The sequence below is a fragment of the Mercurialis annua genome, linkage group LG7 (assembly GCF_937616625.2).
Source record: "Mercurialis annua linkage group LG7, ddMerAnnu1.2, whole genome shotgun sequence".
NCBI lineage: Eukaryota > Viridiplantae > Streptophyta > Magnoliopsida > Malpighiales > Euphorbiaceae > Mercurialis > Mercurialis annua.
In genome coordinates, this window is record NC_065576.1 from 14959468 (window position 1) to 14985155 (window position 25688).

A 25688-nucleotide genomic window follows, 5' to 3' on the forward strand; every position below is an offset into this window, starting at 1 on the left:
ACTGTAGAAGAACTGATATATTCTTCTGACGGTGATTCTGAGGTAAATATTTTTATATATATTTTAATAATATGCATTATTCTAATTATTAATTTTATTAATTTTCGTTTTTGCAGACTGTTAATGAGAATAACAGTGGCTCATCGGAGGAAACTGTGAGTGATGATGATGTGAGTCATAAGATCTTTAAGGAGAGTGCTGCGATTTTAAATAATGAAAATGTTGTACCTGTTTCTGAATCAGTTGGAGGAAAGGTATTTTTTTTATTGTTGTTGATTTCTTTATAATTAACTGTACATTTTACTAATTAATCTTTTTCTGCTATTAGATTGATGCTGAGGTAAATGTTGAGGAAGTGAAATCCTTGTCCAATGATAATTCTGAAATTGATGATTGTGGTGTAGAAGATGTGGCTGAAGATGTGGGAGAAGCTGTGGCAGAAGTTGATTCTATTGCTGATGATTCAGAGAGGAATTTTGATGTGGATGCTTTTTTTGATAGCAATCCTAGTCAGTGTACTGATAAATTTGATGTAGTTAAGGAGGCTGAGTTACCTGACATAACAGAAGAAGTTGAGGATGCTGATTTAGTTCAAAAAAGGGATGTAATTGGGGATGCTGAGAATGTAAATGTAGCTGATGATATTAATCAGGCTGAGAATTTTAATTCCGTTGAGCCGTTGGAGCAGGTCGACAATGTCAATTTCGTTGAGCCGTTAGAGCAGGCTGAGAATGTTACTGCTGTTGAGCTGATGGTGCAGGATAAGAATATTAACGAAGCTCTGGATTCCGTTGCAACTGAGCAGTCTATTTGTACTAATGGTGTTCCAGACAAGGAACAATTGAGTTTAAAAGAAAAGAAATCTGACTTGGAGGTATAAGCATACAAGTTTGTTAATTTTTTGCTCTCTTCTTTTTTTATGATAATGTAATGATACTGTTCTTTTTTTTATTTTTTGAGTTGTATGGCTACTTGTAAATTAATTACATGATACTGTAATGATAATGTATTATTTTTATACTGTTATGATAATGTAATTTTATTATTTTTTAATTGATACTGTATTGATAATATGGTGTTTATATGAGCTGATTTTTTACATTTATGTGATACTGTTATGATAATGATAATTACATGATAATGTCTTATTTTTTACATTTATGTGATACTGTTATGATAATGATAATTCTATGATAATATGTTTTGATACTGTTATGATAATGTAATTTTTTTATACATTGAGTGTGTCATGATAATTATATGATACTCTATGATACTATTATGATAATATGAAATGTTTTTGATTATTTTTTATGTAACAGAATGTTTGTAGTGCTGCTGGTGAAAAAACTGATATGCACAAACAAATTGAAGTTGAACTTGAGATGCTTGGTGAAGTCTGTAGTGATGAGTTTATGACGCCTCCTGGTGAGCAATCAGATTTAGATGTTGCAAAGACAACTTTAGAGAAGAAAGTGGATGATAATTCTGATACTGAGATGGATGATCTTGCTGCTTGTGAGCTACAAGTATCTTCTATTGTGGCATCTTTGTCTACCTGGATTTCGAATGAGGTATTTATTAAATTTAGGTTTTGTTTATTTTTCAATTATTTATGCAAGATAAGTTAACTGAACCTTCTGTTTTATGAAATAAGGTTCCTAAAAAAACAGTTATAAAAAAAGAGAATGTCATTGCTGAACAAGATATACCAGTTAAAACAGTTACTGCTCCTCCAAGAAGGAGATTGAAAGTAATGTTTTTAAATTTATTTTATTTTTAATTAGATGTAATATTTTTTGATATTGTAATGATAATGCAATGTTTTGTTTTCATATTGTAACAGCTTCCCACAAGGAAAGCTAGTGAAAATTTAAAAAAGGAGACAACGTTGACAAATGTAAAAAGTTGGGCAATTCCATCTTTTGCTTTACTGGAAAAAGTTCGAAACTTAGACAAACCTGAAAAGGTTAAATCAGTTGGTTTGGTGTTTGTAAATCGCAATCCGTTGCTCCTAGAAAGTGTGTCTGATACGTGTAATCAAGCATGGCTTTCTGAATTTAATGATTGGATTTGTGTTGGCACATACAAGAGGAAAACAGAGCAGTAAGCTTTCTGTCATTTTCTTATTTTAATATGTATATTTTTTTTATCTTGTTGTAACACAATTTTTTTGAATTTTTGTAGCCATGAAATTTATTATCCAAACTATAAAATTTTAAAACCAGTTATAAGGCTTGGCGGAGAGGAAATTCGTGTGAAAGATTTCTTTTTCAAGCTTCATACACTTGGAGCTTATTTGGATTCAAGTGTAACTGTATCATTATATTGTTTATATAATTATATGATTGATTGATAACAATATGATAATATAGATTGATAACATTATGATAATCACTAGTGATGAAAACAGTGGATAAAATAATGAGATAATGTTTTCTGATAACATTATGATAATCTAATTATAACATTATGATAATATGTGTTTTTATAATCATAAATGTTTTTATGATACTTCTATTATGTCTTCTTACTTTTGGTTTGTTTTATTATTTTATTTTCAGCATATTGACTGCTTGTTTGCATATTTGAGGAAGAAGTGTTTGTTTCTGAACAATGGTTACAGTACATGTGCAAATTTCTTTGACCAGTATGTGCAGAATGGGTATTTAATCTATAAGGAGGTTGGCAGTGTGACTGAAATACCGCAGTTCTCTGAATTGTATAATATCATTGTTGGTGAAGATGGTGTTTATAAGAGGGCTTGGGGAGATGTGAAGAATGTAATGTTCCCAGTTCATCTTAAAGTTGATGGTGAAAATCAGGATCATTGGATTCTTGCTAAGCTCAGTTTTGAATATAGGACTTTTTTTTATCTACAACTCTCGCAGGAGTGAGCTCTATGACAAGCATACTGCTATTGCTATGAATGCATATGCAACATTGATCCCATTGCTATTGGATACTGTTGGATTTTATGATCGAAGGGACATCGACTTCAAATCTGTTTATTATATGGGCAAGAAAAACACTGATCCATTCGTTGTAGCTTATGTTAACAACCTTCCTGTTCAAGAGGATGCGTAAGTCTCTATCTTTTGGTCTTTTTATATTTTTTGAAATAGTGATTTAATGAGATAGTTTCATAATTATTATACCACAATGCAGAGATTGTGGCGTTTACGTTGCAGCTTTTGCTGAATACTTGATAGAAGGGAAGGCTATTCCGAGACAAATCAGTTGTAGTGTTGTTCGTGAGCGATATGCAGCAAATCTGTACATTTATGGAAGGTGGAAGATCAAGAGTGGATATATATCAAATGAATGTTAATGTTTTAGTTTTTGGTTTAGGTGTTTCATTTTGTTATTCTGTAAAAAAAAATGGTTGTGTAGATTTTTTTTTACTGTTAATGACTTTTATTATGATGTAATGACAATTGTTTGATAAGTTTTATGATAATGAGATGATAAGTTTGTGATACATAAATGATGATAAACTGTTTGTTCATTATCAGATGTTTGGTTTACTGTGACTCATATGATAATTGTATGTTACTGTTATCAAATTTATGATTATCTGATTTTATATATTTTAATGATTATCATATGTTTAATATTTAGATGATTTTTATATATTTTAATGATTAACATATGATAATATTTTATAATATTTGTATATGGTTGATAATAAGATGATAATGTAATGATAATATTATGATAATAACATTCATAAATGATAATAAACTGTTGTCCATTTATCAGATGTTTGGTTTACTGTGACTCATATGATAATTATATGTTACTGTTATCAAGTTTATGATTATCTGATTTTATATATTTTAATGATTATCATATGTTTAATACTTAGATGATAAACATATGATAATATTTTATCATAATGATATATGGTTGATAATAAGATGATAATGTAATGATAATATTATGATAATAACATGATATTACTCCATCAGATATTGAATGATATTTTTTTATTTATTGAAAAATAGTACTATTGAAAATCTCAAATCACAGTTTTCTATCTGTTTTTTGGAATATTTTTACAAGTTTTACGATTATGTCCATAATATTCACATCTGCTGCACTTGTTTTGATTCTTTTGTTCTTCTGCTCCTTTTATTCTTCTCTTTTTTGGTCTTCCTGGCTTAGTTCTCCCTATAGGAGGTAAGACAATGATATCCTCAACCTCTGCAGTGACTTTCCATGTTTCTTCTTTAGGAACTGGGTATACAGTTTGTGCATATGTAGCAAGCATTGCTTCATTTGTGAAGTACTTTGAGCAATATTCAGTTGGGTCTTGATGTTTGTAGTTTAATACAGCAGCAGCATGTTTACATGGGATCATTTCTTCTTGATATATGTTGCATGTACAAGATTTTTCCTTGATGTTAACAGTAGAGGTATCACCATTTTCAGTAACAGTGTATATGTCATCATTAGATGGCTCTACCTGATATACATGTGATAATGTCAAAAATATTAAAAGATAATAGCATATGATAATAGAATGATAATAAACTGATAATAGCATATGATAATAGAATGATAATAAACTGATAATAGCATGATAAGATGAAAATATTTCTAACTGTGATAAGAATGAATCCGTACCTCTATTTTGAGTGAATCTAAATAGTTTTGCCTTAGGACAGCATCATATTTTGAAGACAATTTTGTAAAGGTTCATTTAGCAATATTTCTGTTCTTGTAGCTCCACCTTTGAACCAAATTTCTCAAGTATTCCATAAGCATCGTAACTGGTAATTCTCGTGCTCTATTTACTGCTGCATTAAATGACTCAGCAGTATTTGAAGTCATTATGTTGTATCTTTTGTTCACAGAATGTGAAACTGCCCACCTTTCAAAACCTGCATCTTTGAGATAAGCTGTAACTCTTGGATTTACGTTGCTCATTTCTGCCATATGAGTATTGAATTCTTCCTTTGTATAAGCTCTTGCTGCTGCTTTGAACAGGTCTTTAATTGTCTTCTGATCCTTTTTAAATCTGCTTTTCACGTTACTTAGTAAATGATATAAGCAAATATCATGTTGAACTTCTCCAGCAAAAACACTTTCTATTGCATTTTTAATACTCATATGTCTGTCTGAAATTATACACATTCCTTCCCTTACACCAAAAACAGTTTTGATTTGTCTAAAAAACCAATTCCAAGATGCATCATTTTCTGAATCTGTTATTGAAAAGGCAAGAGGGAAGATTTTTCCTGTAAAATAAGAAGCAAAATAAAATAATGATATTACGATGATACTGTAATGATATTATAATGATATTGTAATGATAATATGATGATATCGTGATGATAATGATATTAATCATACCTGCTGCATCAAGAGTTGAAGGTGAAAACAGAGAACCTCCAAATGGTCCTTTCAAAAATGTAGCATCAACAACCATAATAGGCATACAGTGACTCCATCCACTTATTGATGCATTAAGTGACATGAATGCATAAAGAAAAGTATGATCCACATTTCTTTGTAAGCTTACAACTGATCCTGGATTTGTTTGCTTCACCATGTGAAGATATCTCGGTAGTAGACCAAATGAATTTTCTGGTTTCCCTCTTAAAAGCTCTAGTGCAATTTCTCGACATTTCCAAGCTTTCCAGTAATCCAATTTAATGCTATAATCATTTCTCATGTCTCTGATTATGTCATTAGGTGTGTAAATTGTCTTGATATCCAACAAGTTTGACTTTATTATTTTTGCTATGGTTTTTGAGCTGACAAACCTCAGGTCTCCCATTCTCATCTCCAAAAAACATGTATGATAATTGTTGAACTTACGTACTCGAAACATTTTTGTATGACCAATTTTCGAGGCATAAAATTTCCAATCACAATGGTCATCTATGCATTTTAATCGGTACTGTCTTGCGCATGATTTTTGGACCTGTAATTATTAATAATATACAGTATCAGTTTTTTGTGAAACTGTTATGATAATAAAATGTCAAAATCAGAATATTTGAAATGTACCTTGAACTGAAAGTGTTCTTTTAGTCCATATAGGCTCATCTCTGATATTAATGTTTCTTTATCTATGAATGTACCTCCTTCTTCTATTTTCTGATTTGCTTGATTGGTTGCAACATGATCTTCATCATAATCTGTTTCTGGAAGATTTTCTTGAAGTGTGCAGAGAAGGTTTGCATATTCAATCATATCCAAATTTGAATAAGACATTTCTGTTTCTTTAGAGTTTTGTTCATCCAGTTGCGTTATATTGTCTTCATGAACAAGAAGTGAATTGTTTGCAGCTTCTGATGATGATGTTTCCAAAAAAGAAGCAGATTTATTCAATATGATGCAGATTGGATATCTTGTGAAGTTAAGTTCACTCTTCTTTAACTGTATATAGAATCTGAGACTTCTTTCATCTGCTATTTTGACTGGAGGATAATCATCACTGATTAGATATTGAATATCTAATTCAGTTTCAGTATCTTGAACTTGCAAACTTTGATATACTAATTCGATAAAACTATTGAATGTGCAGTTCATTTCCAATAAAATTCCTGTCATTTTGAAGTCAGTATACTTTCCATCTTCATTCCATTGCCCATCATGTTGCATTAGTACTTGGATAAATTCCATCCTGAAAATGATAAACAGATGATTATCAGTTGAAATATTATCATATGTGTATCAGTTGATACATTATCATATGTGTATCACATTATTAAATAATCATAAGAGTATCACAATATCATATGATAATCTGATGATAATGTATCATCTGATAATCAGACTGTCAGATACTCATATGATAATCAGTTTTTTCAGATAGTCATATGATAATCAGACTGTCAGATAGTCATATGATAATCAGACTGTCAGATACTCATATGATAATCAGACTGTCAGATACTCATAGGATAATCATATGACATTATCATATGACACTCACAGCTTCAATATGACTATCTGATTATCATATGACTATCTGACAGTCTGATTATCATAACAGTATCTGACAGTCTGATAGATAGTCAGATACTCATATGATAACTGTCAGATAATCATATGATAATCAGACTATCAGATACTCATATGATAATCATATGACACTCTCAGCTTCAATATGACTATCTGATTATCATATGACTATCTGACAGTCTGATTATCATAACAGTATCTGACAGTCTGATAGATAGTCAGATACTCATATGATAATCAGTTTTGTCAGATACTCATATGATAATCAGACTGTCAGATAGTCATATGATAATCAGTTTTGTCAGATACACATATGATAATCAGACTGTTAGATACTCATATGATAATCAGACTGTCAGATACTCATATGATAATCAGTTTTGTCATATACTCATATGATAATCAGTTTTTTCAGATAGTCATATGATAATCAGACTGTCAGATACTCATATGATAATCAGACTGTCAGATACTCATATGATAATCAGACTGTCAGATAGTCATATGATAATCATATGACACTCACAGCTTCAATATGAGCATCACATTATGTGATAATCATATAACATTATCATATGACACTCACAGCTTCAATATGACTATCTGATTATCATATGACACTCATAGTATTGTAATAACCTGGAAATTTAAGGAATAAAATATAGCCACGTGTCTAATATTTTATTAGACGGGAGTAGGTAAATTAAATTTAAAGATAAATTTGATTTACAAGTGTCCTTAAATTTTTAATATGGCTATAGGATTGCAAATTTAAATTTGATTAGTTATATAGTTAACGGAGAGAATATGGATTTATGAATTGGGTGTAGAATAATTCATAAGTCCCTAGCGAATATTTTTGGTACTAATATTCGCGAAATATATTAAAAAGGTTATCGTGAAAATTTGATAAAATTTGGAAGCAGAAATTTTATCAAGCGCAGTCAATGCGGGCTTAATAAATCGAAAATGATTTATTAAGAATAAAATATAAGTCGGATGGGAATAAAAATTATATTTTTATTCTTGTTCTATTTTATTAGATTTTTGGTAAAATTTTCACGAAATTTGGAAGTCGTTTCCGTTTGAGCTACGAACGACTAATTAAGAAGCTAGTACTAAAGTGGACATTTAGCCATTACTATATATATAAACCTAACTTAACAAATTGAAGGCAGAGCCTTCATTCTTTCATTCTGAAAGAATATATTGAGCTGCTTAAGCTCTGAAGCACGGTGACGATTAGGGTTTCGCGCCGTCGATCCGTTTCTCGATTCTAACTCAATTTCTTCAACGATTACTCACGTAATCGAGGTATTATATCCGTATTAAACGTTTATTTCGATTTATTTCGAATATAAACTCGTTTATAAACGGTTACCGTATCGAATTATCGTTTTAAACGTCCGTATTGATTTTGGATTGTGTATACGTGATTTTGGATGTTATTTGGACGTTTTAAGTAGGACGGGAGGTCCCGGAAATTCGTTTCCGGGGCTGTGCGGGTGCGCAGCCCGCTGTGCGACCGCACAGCATAGTGTGCGGGCGCACAGCATCAGCTGTGCGGACGCACAGCATGAAAATGCTGTGCGACCGCACAGCCAAGCTGTGCGACCGCACAGTTTGTACTGTGCGACCGCACAGTACTGCTGTGCGGGCGCACAGCAACCCCGACGGGTTGTCGGGATTCGTTTCTTTCGGGCTTTTCGGGGGACTTTCCGGGGGCGATTCTGACGTGCTTTCGCCTAATAACCCGAGGTGTTTTCCAACCGAACCTAAAACATTTTTAATAAATATTTTTAAACTAAAGTTAGATATTTTAAAATGATAACTTGTGTTAGAAGAAAGTGAAAAGGTTTTATAACCTAAACCTAAAGACTTTTAAAAGGAGATTTTAAAAGTAAGGTTAAACGTTTATAATGGACTTTAAAAGAGTTAAAGTCAACGTTTAAACGGTTTAAAAGCTTTAGCAATCAGTTTTGCTAAATACTTAGTATATGACCGAGAATTGTTTTGACAATTAGGTCTATACTATAAATGGTTTTCTTTAGGTATTGCAATACCTAAAATAACTTCCAGAGAGAAGTTAGAAAGTTTTCTCAAAGTAATACCTAAAATAACTTCCAGAGAGAAGTTAGAACGTTTTCTCAAAACGAGAATCTATAATATGGTTTTAAAAGAAAACAGACCATAAGTGCTATATGTTTATATGATTATATGTTTGACCTAGATCTGGGTTTAAGGACCTAGAAATTTTATAGGAAACATATATTGATATATTTTATCCTGTTTGCTTTGTGTGTTTAGTCCGACCAGCTAGCGAGCAGTCTGACCACAACCACAGGATTAAGTTCCAGACCTAGCGGTGTTTGTGAGTTCATTTGTTTACTTTTGAATATTAGTATTCAATTGTTTTTAAATCCACAAATCGCACTAAGTATGAAACTTAGCCAAGGAAGATCCACTGAAACGAGCTATCTATTGGGCAACAATAGGACTGTGTGATCACCGGTGTTAATGAACTAGATGAGAGGTAAATATTATAAGCATACATACTGAGATTTGGTTTTAAGCCAGATGCTTGCTAAGCGGCTTAAACCTAATGGGTAGTCCTGAGGTGGCAGTGATTTAAGTTCCGGCCCAGCAACCTTATACAGAGTCAAGATGGCTGTGATACATATGTATACAGCTCATCCTGTATTAAACAAGAGTTGTGCATATGCATTATATATAAGATAGCATTATAACGTAATCAGGATTAGGGTTTCATTTGGATCGAGGACTGGTAATATTTTTATATACCGATATTTTATCTATACGCGATTTTGGTATTTAACTGTAAACCTATCTACTCACTCAGAAATATTTATATTTCTGACCCCGTTGTTGTTTATCATTTTCAGGTACCTAGCTACCGGGTCTGGTCGAGCTTCCACCCTTTTCCATCAGGGAAGCTTATTCTGTTATTATGTAAATAACACTTTAAACTCTTAGATGCTGCAATAGTGTATATAGGTTTGATATGCCTGTGGCCGCGTCATGGTTCCTTTGTCTATATACTCTGATAGGAACCTGACTTTGTCTAGCTCTAATAAGTGGCTACTTAATAGGCATATGGTGTTTTATGGTGTCCCCTACGGATGGGCCTAGCTTCGTGTCTTTGGTCTGCAAAGACACTGTGTGTAGTTTAGCTGGCCTTACGTTTGTGTGCCTGCTGTGCATGTTTTTAAATATGTTTGATATAACGCCTTGAAAAGGAAAGTGTTTGATATATTTTATTAAACATATTGTTCGGGTGCGCGGTTTGAAACAGGGCTGCCTGCGAGGCAAGGCACGTGAGCTAAGTCCCTGTACTACCGCACCGGTTTTCAGAAATGCGCGTGGGTCAGAATAACTAGGGTTATTCAACCATCATTTCTGAAAACGCGATTTCGCCTATATGAATATTTTCAGAATGTGTTTTCCACGTTAAACGGAAAAAAAATGTTTTAACGGTGTTTTCTGAAAACGGGTCGTACGCGAGGTACGATCTAGATTTATATTTAGGAGGCGAAAAATTTATAGAGGTTTTAGGCTTGCTACGGGTTTCGGAACAACCATTCCCATTCCCTAGCGCCGGTCTCGGCTCGAGTTTCGAGGCGGAAATCGGGTCGTGACAATGGTGGTATCAGAGCAATGTTTTAGGACTTGAATGTCCGAAGTATTGTTGCTGATATATGTTAAGTAGAAGTACTAGAAGTCATAAGAATTCCTAGTGAACTATTGCAGCAACATAGGATTCGAGTCATGTCTTGATCAGTTGTCAGTTATTGAACACAATCAGCTATAGATAGCAACTATACATGTGTGTAGTATGTATTGATATCTTGATCAGGAACACATGAGTTGTTCTTGTGTTTGAGACACGTTACAACTAATGGAACATGTGAGATGTTCTTAAGTTGGAAACACATTTCAATCATGGAGCGAAATGGTCAGAACATATGACCAATATTCGAGGAGAATGGTTCTGTTTGAACACAGGACAAAGCAAAGATTTCCTCTGAATTTTTGTTCGAGAAAATAGTTAGATTTTCTCTGAATTGTGTTTGATTGTTGTGTGTTTTGCTTATATAGGTTTAATAGTTGATACCTATTATATGAAAATGTGATTTTTCTACAACTATTACATACGGTACTTACGCTGAAAATTTCATGTGTTTCAGTATGTCTGGGCCTAGTAGAGCTCATACGCATGTGGGGTCTGATCCACATAATGTACCAGGTTTGCCTGTTATACCTGATACATCTGTTCCCATAGAGGCTGTTGACTCAACATCAGCATGTGACATGGACATATGGGAGGATGCTATTGGAGTAGAGGAATTAGAGAGAATGTTGAATGAAGACATAAACAGTACTGGAAATAGCCATAGCTCTATGTCTGAATCGACTGCTACATCAGCTTATCTGGGATTTAAGGTAAAAGAGTTCTTAGCTGAGGTGGACCATCTAAGGAGGGTTCAACAGCAAATAAGACACTCGCCGAATCAGTCATGGGAATACGTGAGCGAGTGTGAGGTGCAAGAGAACCAAAGTTTGGATAGGTTGAGGGATTATATGGATAAGTATACTAGGGAAGATTTGAATGTGGAGGCATATACTGTTGAGTTTATGCGTTTATGTGAAGAAGTACCTGAGTTAGTTCGTGATGGTGAGGAAGTTGCAAGTAGGTACGTCAAAGGTTTAGGGCCTGAGTTCGAGGAACTCATGGCGGTAAAGTCTGATTCTGTGGCATATCTGGCTGGGCGTGCGAAGCAGATAGAGAGTAAGTTGAGGAGGAACGATATACCCCTCCAGCCGTATTATTACACCAAACCTGAAGAACCTACTGCTACATTTCCTAGGGTAGGAAACTCTGGACCCGCGAAGCACTACAACCCCTACTTTGTTCCGCGAGGGGGAAAGGATAAGGGAAAACTGAAATTCCGCGGAGGACGAGGTAAAGGCCCGATGATTCGTGAGGCGTTTCCGTCTTCACGATCATCGTCAGGTAATGTTTAGTTATGTGTTTAATGTTTAAGTTAGTTTATGTGTTTTCAATATCACGTTAGAATTGGAAAACATAAACTACAGATATAAATTATATCCTTAAACAAAAAGAGATACACATATAAGTAAACATTAAAAGTAAATGATAAATGAGAATTGATAAGTTAGGAATGTTAGAAACATGCATCCTTAAAAAAAAAAATAGAAATCAATAACTATTGATAATCAACCAAATGATGTGAAGCATTAATAATCCTAATGTGAGGATAAAGTATTAGGATTAAGAAACTTGAAATATTACGGAGAAGTAGTTTGAAAGAAGCTTACAGAGTGAGTATACAGTTTTGTTTTAAAAGAATGTATTATTGTGCTCAGATGCATCATGAATGCACATTGCAACGATCACTGTAGAAAAAGGAATACTTGAATTCCATATACTTATACAAAAGGATTTTTGATAGGACATGCATCATGTATATTAGTATATCAAAGAGAAAGTGGATTATATAGCAACTCTTTGGGGATGAGAGATGTCATCACCCTGAGCCACAATTGTACAAAAGTTTTGAAATGTGAATTGTTAGATTCACAGTTTTGAAGAGATAAATTTAAAGAAAATCCAGCTGGTACACACATATACTTGTATATGTGAGTGAATATGTGTAAATGCACATATGTTTGAAATGATTGATTTGAGAAACCATTTGTTTATAAAATAAAACTTTGTGAAATAAATTGTTGAGAAACAATTTGTTTTACAAAACAAACTGTATTTGTTTTAAAATGTAAGCATATTCGAACGAAAACTCTGTAATAATGTCAAGGTAAGATTCAAGATAGCGAAGATAGATGTTGTGATTTTATTGTTCATAATAAACAATAAAGATCTGGATTCTAATGTTTCATTCCGAAACATCAAGAATTAATAAAGATTGAGAAGAGTAGGAAGTGAGAATTTACATTCTTACTCTGAGATAGACTGAGATGTAAGTCTAGTGATGGACTTTTATGATAAATAGAAGTTCAAGAATAGATAATAGAAGATAATTGCGATTAAGATAAGAGAGAGTAGGATCTAATTAAACACAACTCGGTTAGTTTGACTTCAAGTAACTGTCGGTGAACAAAGTCATACGCATGTGTTTAATTAAAATGGATCTGAGATTGGTCTTACAGACAGAGCAGATGTCAGTAATGGACATATCTCTTGAATCCAAACGAGTGGTTAGATAAACCAAAACTCATAAGTCTGAGAGGAGTAAACCTCAGCACTTAACCAATAAACAACGAATAATCAAAAGAAAGATGATAAAAAAAAAGAGAATAATTTTCAGAACCAAGTAGTTACACTACTAGTTCTGATCTGAATAAAGAGAGTCGTTGATTATGTAAACGACTGGCAGACTTTGTGAAGTCGTGTCAAATGAAGTATTCATTGATAAATAATTATTGATTATTTAATGAATAAACAATATACTTAAACAGTATAATAAACCTTGGATTAACATAAATGGAAATGTTATCAAGGTGAGAAAGAGATAAAAATAGTGAACTGAAGGATTAAGTTTCAAATGTTATCTGAAAACTAACAAAGTGTAGTAAAAACCCCAGTAACTAGTGATCGAACCGTTAGATCGGTTTGATATTGGGATAGGATAATCCCAGGACGGTTATCTAAATTTTAATTGTTGCGATCGTTGAATGGAGCGTAACAAGGTGCTCGATAATGAAGGTTATGCTGTGAAACTTGCGTGAATTTTGGCAGTGAGCCAAAAGCGCAAGTGATCACGATGATAAGTGTAAACTTTAATTAACTTGGAATTATCAACATAAGCTCCATATATGTAAAAAAAAAAAAAAATTGAAAACTGTATTGAGACAGAAATTTCAAAAGATAAATTCCTAGAACCAGGCCATATGACTGTGAAGTCTAGGCTGACTGGTAACGGAATATACATGTAGCGTACATGTATTTTGAGTGTCGGGTTAGAAATGCATAATGCATGGCCGACTAAAAGTGGAAAATATTTAATAAACATTTTGTTTAAATGTGAAAATGTTTTGAAAAAATGGAGCTAAAGTTGATAGTTAGTTAATTAAACATGATAGTAACAGCTATAGCACAGTTATGAAAACTGTTAGCTGTGATCAAGGAAGATATGTATATGGAGAAGAAGTTAAGAAGTCTAATTAACATTGGATATCCCGAAAACTAGTAATTGAAATATAGTTTTGCGATGATTGTGAAGGAAGTTAAAAGGTGTTTTACGATAAGATAGTTAGATTATAACCACACCCATACCTATACAACCACATTCCTGCAAGAGAGAAGATCAGTTACCCAATCTGTAACAGGAAGTTACTTTAGATTGAGGAGTAAGTAAAAGGACATTCTATACAGGGTATAGAAAAGTAAGGAAACTAAAAGATGAGTGGTTAGTTATGAAACAGTAATCATAAAATATACTAAAAGTCATCTCAATAATAAGATGAGCCATAAACAAACAACTAAGGTTGAAAATAAAACAAAAGAAAGAAAAAAATAAAATAAATAAAGATATGCGACAAAGGTGGTATACTAAAAGTGTAGTTATCAGAAACTAGCAAAGGTAACCTAGTTTTATGATAACCCTGGAGTAAGTTAAATGATGCTAACTTACACACTTGGATCGCTTAGCAAGAAAGACTAGAGAATAGTCCTTGGAATGGTTGCAAGACGCTAAGCTAAGGAGTAAAGGTATTCTATACGAGTTATAGGATCAAGAGGAGTATACAAGGTGAACAATCTGTTTGTAGAACGGAAGTTTAAACAGATGATAAGAACAACAGTAAGGAAGAGGAATATGATTGAAGACGCCAGACAAGATGGTGCTATGCTTTCCAAAGCATGAAGTAAGAATAAGTATAAGTAAAATTTGGATTATAAGTGAAAAGTAAGTATATGTAAATTCGAGGACGAATTTATATAAGGGGGAGAGAATGTAATAACCTGGAAATTTAAGGAATAAAATATAGCCACGTGTCTAATATTTTATTAGACGGGAGTAGGTAAATTAAATTTAAAGATAAATTTAATTTACAAGTGTCCTTAAATTTTTAATATGGCTATAGGATTGCAAATTTAAATTTTTAGAATTTAAATTTGATTAGTTATATAGTTAACGGAGAGAATATGGATTTATGAATTGGGTGTAGAATAATTCATAAGTCCCTAGCGAATATTTTTGGTACTAATATTCGCGAAATATTTTAAAAAGGTTATCGTGAAAATTTGATAAAATTTGGAAGCAGAAATTTTATCAAGCGCAGTCAATGCGGGCTTAATAAATCGAAAATGATTTATTAAGAATAAAATATAAGTCGGATGGGAATAAAAATTATATTTTTATTCTTGTTATATTTTATTAGATTTTTGGTAAAATTTTCACGAAATTTGAAAGTCGTTTCCGTTTGAGCTACGAACGACTAATTAAGAAGCTAGTACTAAAGTGGACATTTAGCCATTACTATATATATAAACCTAACTTAACAAATTGAAGGCAGAGCCTTCATTCTTTCATTCTGAAAGAATATATTGAGCTGCTTAAGCTCTGAAGCACGGTGACGATTAGGGTTTCGCGCCGTCGATCCGTTTCTCGATTCTAACTCAATTTCTTCAACGATTACTCACGTAATCGAGGTATTATATCCGTATTAAACGTTTATTTCGATTTATTTCGAATATAAACTCGTTTATAAACGGTTACCGTATCGAATTATCGTTTTAAACGTCCGTATTGATTTTGGATTGTGTATACGTGATTTTGGATGTTATTTGGACGTTTTAAGTAGGACGGGAGGTCCCGGAAATTCGTTTCCGGGGCTGTGCGGGTGCGCAGCCCGCTGTGCGCGAGCACAGCGAGCTGTGCGACCGCACAGCATAGTGTGCGGGCGCACACTATGCTGTGCGGGCGCACAGCATTAGCTGTGCGGACGCACAGCATGAAAATGCTGTGCGACCGCACAGCCAAGCTGTGCGACCGCACAGTTTGTACTGTGCGACCGCACAGTACTGCTGTGCGGGCGCACAGCAACCCCGAAGGGTTGTCGAGATTCGTTTCTTTCGGGCTTTTCGGGGGACTTTCCGGGGGCGATTCTGACGTGCTTTCGCCTAATAACCCGAGGTGTTTTCCAACCGAACCTAAAACATTTTTAATAAATGTTTTTAAACTAAAGTTAGATATTTTAAAATGATAACTTGTGTTAGAAGAAAGTGAAAAGGTTTTATAACCTAAACCTAAAGACTTTTAAAAGGAGATTTTAAAAGTAAGGTTAAACGTTTATAATGGACTTTAAAAGAGTTAAAGTCAACGTTTAAACGGTTTAAAAGCTTTAGCAATCAGTTTTGCTAAATACTTAGTATATGACCGAGAATTGTTTTGACAATTAGGTCTATACTATAAATGGTTTTCTTTAGGTATTGCAATACCTAAAATAACTTCCAGAGAGAAGTTAGAAAGTTCTCTCAAAGTAATACCTAAAATAACTTCCAGAGAGAAGTTAGAACGTTTTCTCAAAACGAGAATCTATAATATGGTTTTAAAAGAAAACAGACCATAAGTGCTATATGTTTATATGATTATATGTTTGACCTAGATCTGGGTTTAAGGACCTAGAAATTTTATAGGAAACATATATTGATATATTTTATCCTGTTTGCTTTGTGTGTTTAGTCCGACCAGCTAGCGAGCAGTCTGACCACAACCACATGATTAAGTTCCAGACCTAGCGGTGTTTGTGAGTTCATTTGTTTACTTTTGAATATTAGTATTCAATTGTTTTTAAATCCACAAATCGCACTAAGTATGAAACTTAGCCAAGGAAGATCCACTGAAACGAGCTATCTATTGGGCAACAATAGGACTGTGTGATCACCGGTGTTAATGAACTAGATGAGAGGTAAATATTATAAGCATACATACTGAGATTTGGTTTTAAGCCAGATGCTTGCTAAGCGGCTTAAACCTAATGGGTAGTCCTGAGGTGGCAGTGATTTAAGTTCCGGCCCAGCAACCCTATACAGAGTCAAGATGGCTGTGATACATATGTATACAGCTCATCCTGTATTAAACAAGAGTTGTGCATATGCATTATATATAAGATAGCATTATAACGTAATCAGGATTAGGGTTTCATTTGGATCGAGGACTGGTAATATTTTTATATACCGATATTTTATCTATACGCGATTTTGGTATTTAACTGTAAACCTATCTACTCACTCAGAAATATTTATATTTCTGACCCCGTTGTTGTTTATCATTTTCAGGTACCTAGCTACCGGGTCTGGTCGAGCTTCCACCCTTTTCCATCAGGGAAGCTTATTCTGTTATTATGTAAATAACACTTTAAACTCTTAGATGCTGCAATAGTGTATATAGGTTTGATATGCCTGTGGCCGCGTCATGGTTCCTTTGTCTATATACTCTGATAGGAACCTGACTTTGTCTAGCTCTAATAAGTGGCTACTTAATAGGCATATGGTGTTTTATGGTGTCCCCTACGGGTGGGCCTAGCTTCGTGTCTTTGGTCTGCAAAGACACTGTGTGTAGTTTAGCTGGCCTTACGTTTGTGTGCATGCTGTGCATGTTTTTAAATATGTTTGATATAACGCCTTGAAAAGGAAAGTGTTTGATATATTTTATTAAACATATTGTTCGGGTGCGCGGTTTGAAACAGGGCTGCCTGCGAGGCAAGGCACGTGAGCTAAGTCCCTGTACTACCGCACCGGTTTTCAGAAATGCGCGTGGGTCAGAATAACTAGGGTTATTCAACCATCATTTCTGAAAACGCGATTTCGCCTATATGAATATTTTCAGAATGTGTTTTCCACGTTAAACGGAAAAAAAATGTTTTAACGGTGTTTTCTGAAAATGGGTCGTACGCGAGGTACGATCTAGATTTATATTTAGGAGGCGAAAAATTTATAGAGGTTTTAGGCTTGCTACGGGTTTCGGAACAACCATTCCCATTCCCTAGCGCCGGTCTCGGCTTGAGTTTCGAGGCGGAAATCGGGTCGTGACAAGTATCAATGACTATCACATTATCATATGAGTATCAGATTATATGCATCACAATATCATATAAGTATTTATTTTTTTTCACATTATCATATGAGTATGAGTATATCAAATTATCACAAGAGTATCATTTGAGAATCACATTGTGTCATAATCAGACTGTCAGATACTCATATGATAATCATATGACATTACATTATCAGACAACATCAATATGAGTATCAGATTATCAGATTTGCATCACAATATCATATAAGTATCAGATTGATTTTTCTTATAGGTTTAAATTCAAATATCATCATATTTTTGTAATCGTACAATCAAAAGAAGATAATATAAAAAGCAATTTTATTCACGAATATAGTCAATTACCTTCAAGAATCTCCGTTTTTTCAAGAGCGAGCTGTTTTTCGAGCAGATTATGAGGAACGAACTATTTTTCGAGATCTGGAAGTTGTTACAGAGATCTGGATTTAAGAATTTGCAGAATCGGAGAAGATTTTTCCAAAACAGAGAGCTTGAAAACGAGCTGTGAGAAAATAGAGAGAGAAAATTGAGAGAGAAAAGGAAGGAACCTCGTTGTTAGTGAAATTAATGAGCTTATATAGTGGAAGTAAATTTATAATTATAAAAGTGAGGAGAGTAAAAAAATAAAAGGTTTAAATTCGTGATGTATTTTTTGTAAGATTTCCGCGCTGATGTATATTAACATATTATTTTTGTATTTTAGGTAAATATGTATTTTTTTCAAAAAAAAAAACTAACCTTATGTCATAACCAAAGAAAATGAAAAAACATTATAGAGGAGCAGCTTCTTCAGCTTAAGCAACATGGTCAAACCTTGCCATCAGTTCTCACACTAACAGTTTTTCCTAAAAAACTATACATTAACAAACCAAACAAATAAAGTCCGCATAATAAGCATAAGATAAATAAATGCATCTTAAAAGAACAAAGGGACGATGACAAAAATATCTAAAATTTTAAAAATATTTACAAAAATACATGTAAACTTTTTTTATTTACAAAAATACGACTGATTTAAAATTAATTACAAAAGTATCAAAAAATGAAAATTAATTACAAAAGTACGATTTGTATAATGTCGGTATAATTATGGTATAATTTTGGAATACTAAAACTATAAATCAAATAATTTAAAAATAATATTTGGTTTATTATTAGTATAATTTCAGTATATTTTTGGTATATCGATTATAAATTTTTATATATATTTTCTAGTTGATAACATGTATATTTTTTTTATATGTACTTTTCACTATAGTTTGTAATGAACTAGAGAATTTGTATATTGTTGGTGTAATTTTAGTATATTGTTAGGTTAATATTTCGTATGCGATGCGGTGTAATGTTGATGTAATAATATAATTTCAGTATATTTTGATGTGTGCACTTTTGGTATACTATTGGTATAATTTTGGTATATTATTAATTTAATTTTTAGTATACGATTTGATGAAATTTTGGTAAATTTTCATTTAATATTAATAAAATCTTAATATGTATAATGTCGATATAATTTTGGTATAATGTTGATAAAATGTTAATATAATGTTAGTTTATTAGTATACTAACATTATACCCACAGTGTACACCGTATGTTTGATATTATTTTTTATCTTTTTGTACTTTTGTAAATATTAATAATATTTTTGTAAATGAAAAAAGTCAACATATAGTTTTGTAATTATTTTCATTTTTTTTGGTAAATGGTGTAATTCTCTCAAGAACAAATGCCTATAGCAATAACAAACAATTTAAAAGATCTAATCTTTAGATACTCCCTCCATTTTTTTTAAGTTGTCACTTTAGGTAAATATATTTTTTCATCAATAGTTGTCTTTTTAGAAATTTAAAATAACATTAGCTAGTATCTTCCAAATTTATCCTCCCCTAATAAATGACTCTATAACTCAATTTACAAAGCATTTATTAAATATTAGGGTTATTTGAGTATTTACTCTCATAATTTAAGACAAAACCCCCACTTTCTTAATATGTACAATTTTAGGTAAATGGACAACTAAAAAAAAATGGAAGGAGTACTAAATTTCTTATATAATTCAAATTCATGTGTTTTACTAATATTCTATTTAAACTAAAATTTTCATGGAAATCAAACTCTTACTATTATTTATTATTTAATTATTTATTAGTATTTAAAATTAAACTTCATGTGTTTTGTTAAAATTCTATTTAAACTAGGCCAAATGTCTTAAAAAGGCCAAATTTTTCATAAAAATTTCACAAAAATCCTGACCTTTCAATTTTGTCGATTTTGGCCAAAAACAAATTATTTGGTTTCAATTGTGGCCAACTCTCAATTTGATTTCAATTTGCCTATGTGGAGCCTATGTGACGCCTATGTGGCATGCCAAATATTGAAAGGTCGGGACTTTTATGAAACCAAATAATCCATTTTTGGCCAAAATTGACAAAATTGAAAGGTCGGGACTTTTGTGAAACCAAGTAATCAGTTTTTGGCCAAAATCGACAAAATTAAAAGATCAGGAGTTTTGTGAAACTTTTGTGAAAGGTTTGGCCTTTTTACAACATTTGGCCTTTAAACTAAAACTCTAATGGAAATTAAACTCTTATTATTATTTATTATTTAATTATATATTATCTAAAATTGAACTTTATTATATTAAAAATTGAGTTCATTATCTAATTATTTATATTCTGTTATTAATGCTTATATTTAATAACAATTAAAGTATTGCATGAGATATTTTTAGTTTTTAAATTTTATGATCAATTAGTTTATTTGAATCATATGAATTATCTTGTCATGCTAAATTTATTTTGGTTCGAATATATTGCCTGACATGTTTGTTCACTAATTAATTTTAAAGATTCACACAATTATGTAATTAAGTGAACAACAATCGTAGTTATAACAAAAAGGCATATGCGACATGATGTTAATTCAATTATTGAAATGGACTCCTATTTAAAATTAATTTCTAATAAAAATGGAATTCGTATTTGACTGCTAGTTTTTGGCTTCTTAATTAGTTACTCCTATACTCTTACTACAATTATTTGTGTTGATAATCATAACATGAGCCATAAATAAACATAATAATCATAACATGAGCCATAGATAAACATTAAATTCGTGCTTTTATATTATTAATTTGAGTTGAAATTGGACTCTTAAGTCTTAATTAATGTATTTATTTTATTGTATTTTAAATTAAAATTCCTATTAACTTTCTAAAAAAATTACCTTTAATAAAGTCTATTATCGTAATTTTGCATGTCCCCCTCCCCTTCCCACATATAAGATAGTTATAGATAGATAAAGGACAAAATTGTATAGGTTCAGTATAAGGTAGACCAAATAATGAATTTAAAATGAATATAAATTACAAACTAATTAGAAATTAATAGTTTTATTAGGATATTTTAATTTCAAAAATTTATAATTATACACCATTTTTTTTTTGAAAATTTTATTCCGTAGATATGCCCATAACCACAAAAACTTGTATATAATAATTCATTATTGTTTATTTTCCATAGAGTATAAAGTACAATTACAAATAATTTTTTTCTTTTAAAAGGGAAAACAATATGTTATTATTGATGTTAAAACCATTGTGCTGTTATACAGTAGTTTAGATTATTACACATCACTGCTAAAAAAACACTGGTCTTAGTGACTGAAATTTGTTACGGAAGAATTGCATCACAAATTTATGACCAATTATTGAAAAAATTTAAATTTGTAATGGAATATATTTTTTAAATTTAAATATTTTTAATGAATTCTTGTCAAAAAATATTTGTGATGAAATGGTAAAGGATAAAATCCATCATAAATTAGTGACGGATTTGTGACAGAATATTCTTAAATTTTGTGATCGATATTTTTTATCACAAAAACAATTGTAACCATAAATTACCGATAAAAGAAATCAACAATCTTTTAGTGGTGCATTCTTTAAGGATTGAGATTTCCTCAAATTTATTTTCAACTTAAGGGGGCCATATTTTCTAATAGAAATAGTGTAGATAAAAAAAAACACACTTTTAATTAAATTAATTTATACCGTTCATTTTATAATAAACGGTATATATCGTAAACATCACCCCTAAAATTTAAATAAATTTGTGGAAATTCCAGTTCATTCTTTAGTATTGTTAGTCTGCCTAAGAAAAGTGGCCAAAATAGGTATGTGAACTTTTTTGTTTTTGTTTGTATGTGCAAGTTTTGTATAGAACTTGAATGTGAACAATAATTTGTTTCCTTTATACCTAAAATTAAGGTGGCATTAAGACTTCTATCTTTTTAGTAACAAAGTATGGTATTTTTGAAGATATTTAATTCATAGGATACTTTTATTAGTGTAAATATATACAGCCATCCAAAGGTCAACTGAATTTGTTCTTCAACTTTTGTGGGTTTGTTTTACTTAATTTTTCTTAATTTTGGTCTTCCTAAATTGTCTTTTACTTTTATTCCTCAAAGAAAACAATTCCATCTATATGCATTCTGAACAAAATAAAAAAGTGTATCTCCAAACTGTATAAATTGATAAAACAAAGAAAGAAGGAAAATAAAAACACAAGGAATTACATAACAAATTTTAGTTATGATCGTAACATTTTTTGGAGAGTAAAATAGATAGTTGGCTTATTCGTCCACATAACCGTTTCGTTTGAAAAATTAAGCGCAAAACGACGTCGTTTTAGCGCAAATTGGCGCCGTTTTACATTCGAAACGATGCCGTTTCACATCCCGTGGACAAATATGCTAAAAAATGAAAGTTGGTGATTTTTTATGCCAAAAAAAAAAATTATGTTAAATATTAAAAACACGCGAAAATTGATTTTTTATGCAATTAAACCTAGATAGTTTAAAATTTGTTTGTTAATACGTTACAAAACTTGAGTGCAGGTCTTATATATATATATATATAGGCTAAACCTATTGTATTATTATTTTTTATTTCACTTAGTCCATAACATATATTTTTTTTATTTAAATAGTCTATTTTTGGCTGGAATAATTGAAATTTTCATTGATAAATCGATTATGAAAGTCTCGAGTCTAGCAACGTCAATGGTGTTACATATTAAACCAACCTTCTAAGGGCCTTTTGAGCTAATAAGAGTCACCCAACAAATATAATAAACACTAAATCTAGTAATAGATATAGGCGAAAGAGTATAATTACAAATCCAAGATGATTACAACCAAAAAGCTATAGATTTTAAATCAAAAAATTAAAATTAGTTGCAAACATATAATCTGTAAATGTAATCTTCTAATACGCCGGAAAATACTGGATATGCCGAGTAGAATGACGGAGATGCCGGAGCCGCCAGGAGCTACCGAACAGCTGCAGGAAACATCGGGGATATTTGTGGAATCACCGTTCGTACAAGATAAACCCTTATAGGGTGGATAAAAAACCCATTTAGAACGTAAGTGAGACTAATAAAAATAGAAAAAATAACTAATAATAAATGAAAACCATTTATTTAGTCTAAAAATGCATTTTCTATTAAAAACGAAAACCATCTGTAAATAATGCTCTGATATCGAGATTATAATACTCGTCGTCGAGTTTGCTAACTTTATGCCTGACATTTAAAAAGTCATTTTCTTGAAAATATGATTTGCAACAGGCCGATCGTAGTTGTTGTTTCTCTATGTTCGATTATCAAACTTTTTTTATCGTAATCAATTTTCAAAACACATAACTTTTATATTAGATCAAAAACAACAATCGATTATGCAGAACTCTAAACCGATAATACCAAGTTAACATAAAAATAATTTAAATGCAATTTTCACCCTTAGTCCAGGATCAATGAAACCAGCGTATATATCATTTCAAATTAATACGTATGTGTATATATATATATATATATATCCAATTCAATGATAATATACTTTCTAAACCACATTATTCCAATTTACGCCAAAATCCGCAAAACTCGACGTTATAGTCTCTATTATCGTTCTAACCCTAATTTTACAATTATCCATAATTATATCAAATTCCCACAACAATACATATATCACTTAATATCCATAATATCTACTTCATTAAATAACATATACACAATATTCATACAATTCATCAAAATACCAAAACTAACCCTAGGGTTGTTTCAGTAAAAATATCTTAAATTTAAAAACAAAAATTAGGTTTCATACTGTACGTACTTTTTTTGAAAAGATTAGGTTCAAAATTATTAGAAGAATTTTTTACGGAGGAAGAACATATTTTTTCGTAGCTTATATTTCTAAGATGTTCTCTTCAAATTTTGAACAAAATTCATTGAAGAAATCAGGATAAAACTCCAAAATATTATAAAAATTCTGTATTTGTTCTTGGTTAGAAAACAATTGAGATGAATTCCCACTATAAAAGAACAGTTATTTAGGGACCAACATATTACGAAGGGCTCTTAATCCGGTCGTAATATGGGTACCGATAAGGACCACACTACTACCCGGTCTTTATTTAAAATTATATGTTTGAAGTTGTGACCAGTTTTATACTCCTCTCGTAAAAGGACAAAAAATTTCCGTCCTAATTTCTCAATTCTAAGCCTAGTCATAATTTAAAATTTCTAACCTAAGCAAAATAAACAAAATATCGCGACTGAAACCTTCCCTCTTTCATTTTTTATGCTAAACACGGAAACAAAAATGCCATGGCGCCACAGCAAAATGGAACCTAATTAAACACTGAATCAAAAACGCCACAACTAAATGATTCCGATGAAATGGAAGAATCTCTGCTAAACCTCAACGATTGTGATTTTTGATTTATCGAATCCTCTTAGGAAGCGTTTTCATTAACTGAATCGTCTAATCTTAGGGTTTTGATTTCTTCTCAATTTAGAGTTTTGATTTCAGAAACTTAGGGTTTCAATTTTCGATTTCTTCTCAACTTAGGGTTTCAATTTTTGATTTCTTATTAATTTAAGAGTTTTTTTATGCAGGGAATCCTCATCTGATTTTGACGTGTATGGTATTCAAACTAAGATATGAAGATTTAGAGTTGAAAGCTCCAATTTAACTGGTAATGTTAATGAAGTTGAAGATTTGTGTTAATATGTTGTAATGAAATTTTATGACATTTTGTTTACAGGTACTCAGATTTAGATTGAAAGATGAATACATTCTGTTTGCGTTTATCCTTTACAAACATTGAGACATCTTCAAGCTATATAGTGTTGGAAAGTTATTGAATTTAAAAATTAAAAAGGAAAAAGTGCCTTGTAACTTGAAATGAGAAGATAGAGAGTTTTGTGGTTTTCCCACATTGCTTAGGAAATCTCAACACATTGGGTTTATAAACTTGGTCTTTCTCATATGGGTTTGGGCCCCAAGGGGTACCCAGTTTTGTGAACGGGCTAGGAGTTACATCCTACCCGATTTACCACACACGCGCGCGCGCCGTCCGTCCGGTCGGCCGGCCTGGCCTGGTCTGGGTTGGGTGGTTCGGTTCGGCTAGCACTTTATTTTTTGCATACAAAAGTATTAATAATTTTTTATTTAATTCTTTTGTAACTGTTTTGACTCTCTGAATTTACCTCTCCACGTTTTTGACTGTTGCTGTTTTCCCTCAT

The 25688-nt window shown here is 31.8% G+C and overlaps 1 protein-coding gene across 1 annotated transcript; it reads right to left on the reverse strand.

Moving 5' to 3' along the window:
* Positions 1 to 4036: 4036 nt before the first annotated feature.
* Positions 4037 to 25688, reverse strand: LOC126656877 (uncharacterized). The gene is made up of 7 exons (XM_050351500.1): positions 25653 to 25688; positions 23343 to 23535; positions 23184 to 23202; positions 6019 to 6637; positions 5359 to 5932; positions 4744 to 5243; positions 4037 to 4468 (listed from the first exon to the last, which is right to left on the reverse strand). The coding sequence occupies exons 1-7, from the start codon at positions 25686 to 25688 to the stop codon at positions 4037 to 4039; spliced, it is 2373 nt and encodes a 790-aa protein (XP_050207457.1).

Bases quoted from the DNA above. Each gene is read 5' to 3' on its own strand.
- LOC126656877 (XM_050351500.1), bottom strand. From the start codon at position 25,688: ATGAGGGAAAACAGCAACAGTCAAAAACGTGGAGAG. The intron at 5,933-6,018 runs GTACATTTCAAA...TAATAATTACAG, and splicing joins AAGAACACTTTCAGTTCAAG to GTCCAAAAATCATGCGCAAG. The intron at 5,244-5,358 runs GTATGATTAATA...CTTATTTTACAG, and splicing joins TTCAACTCTTGATGCAGCAG to GAAAAATCTTCCCTCTTGCC.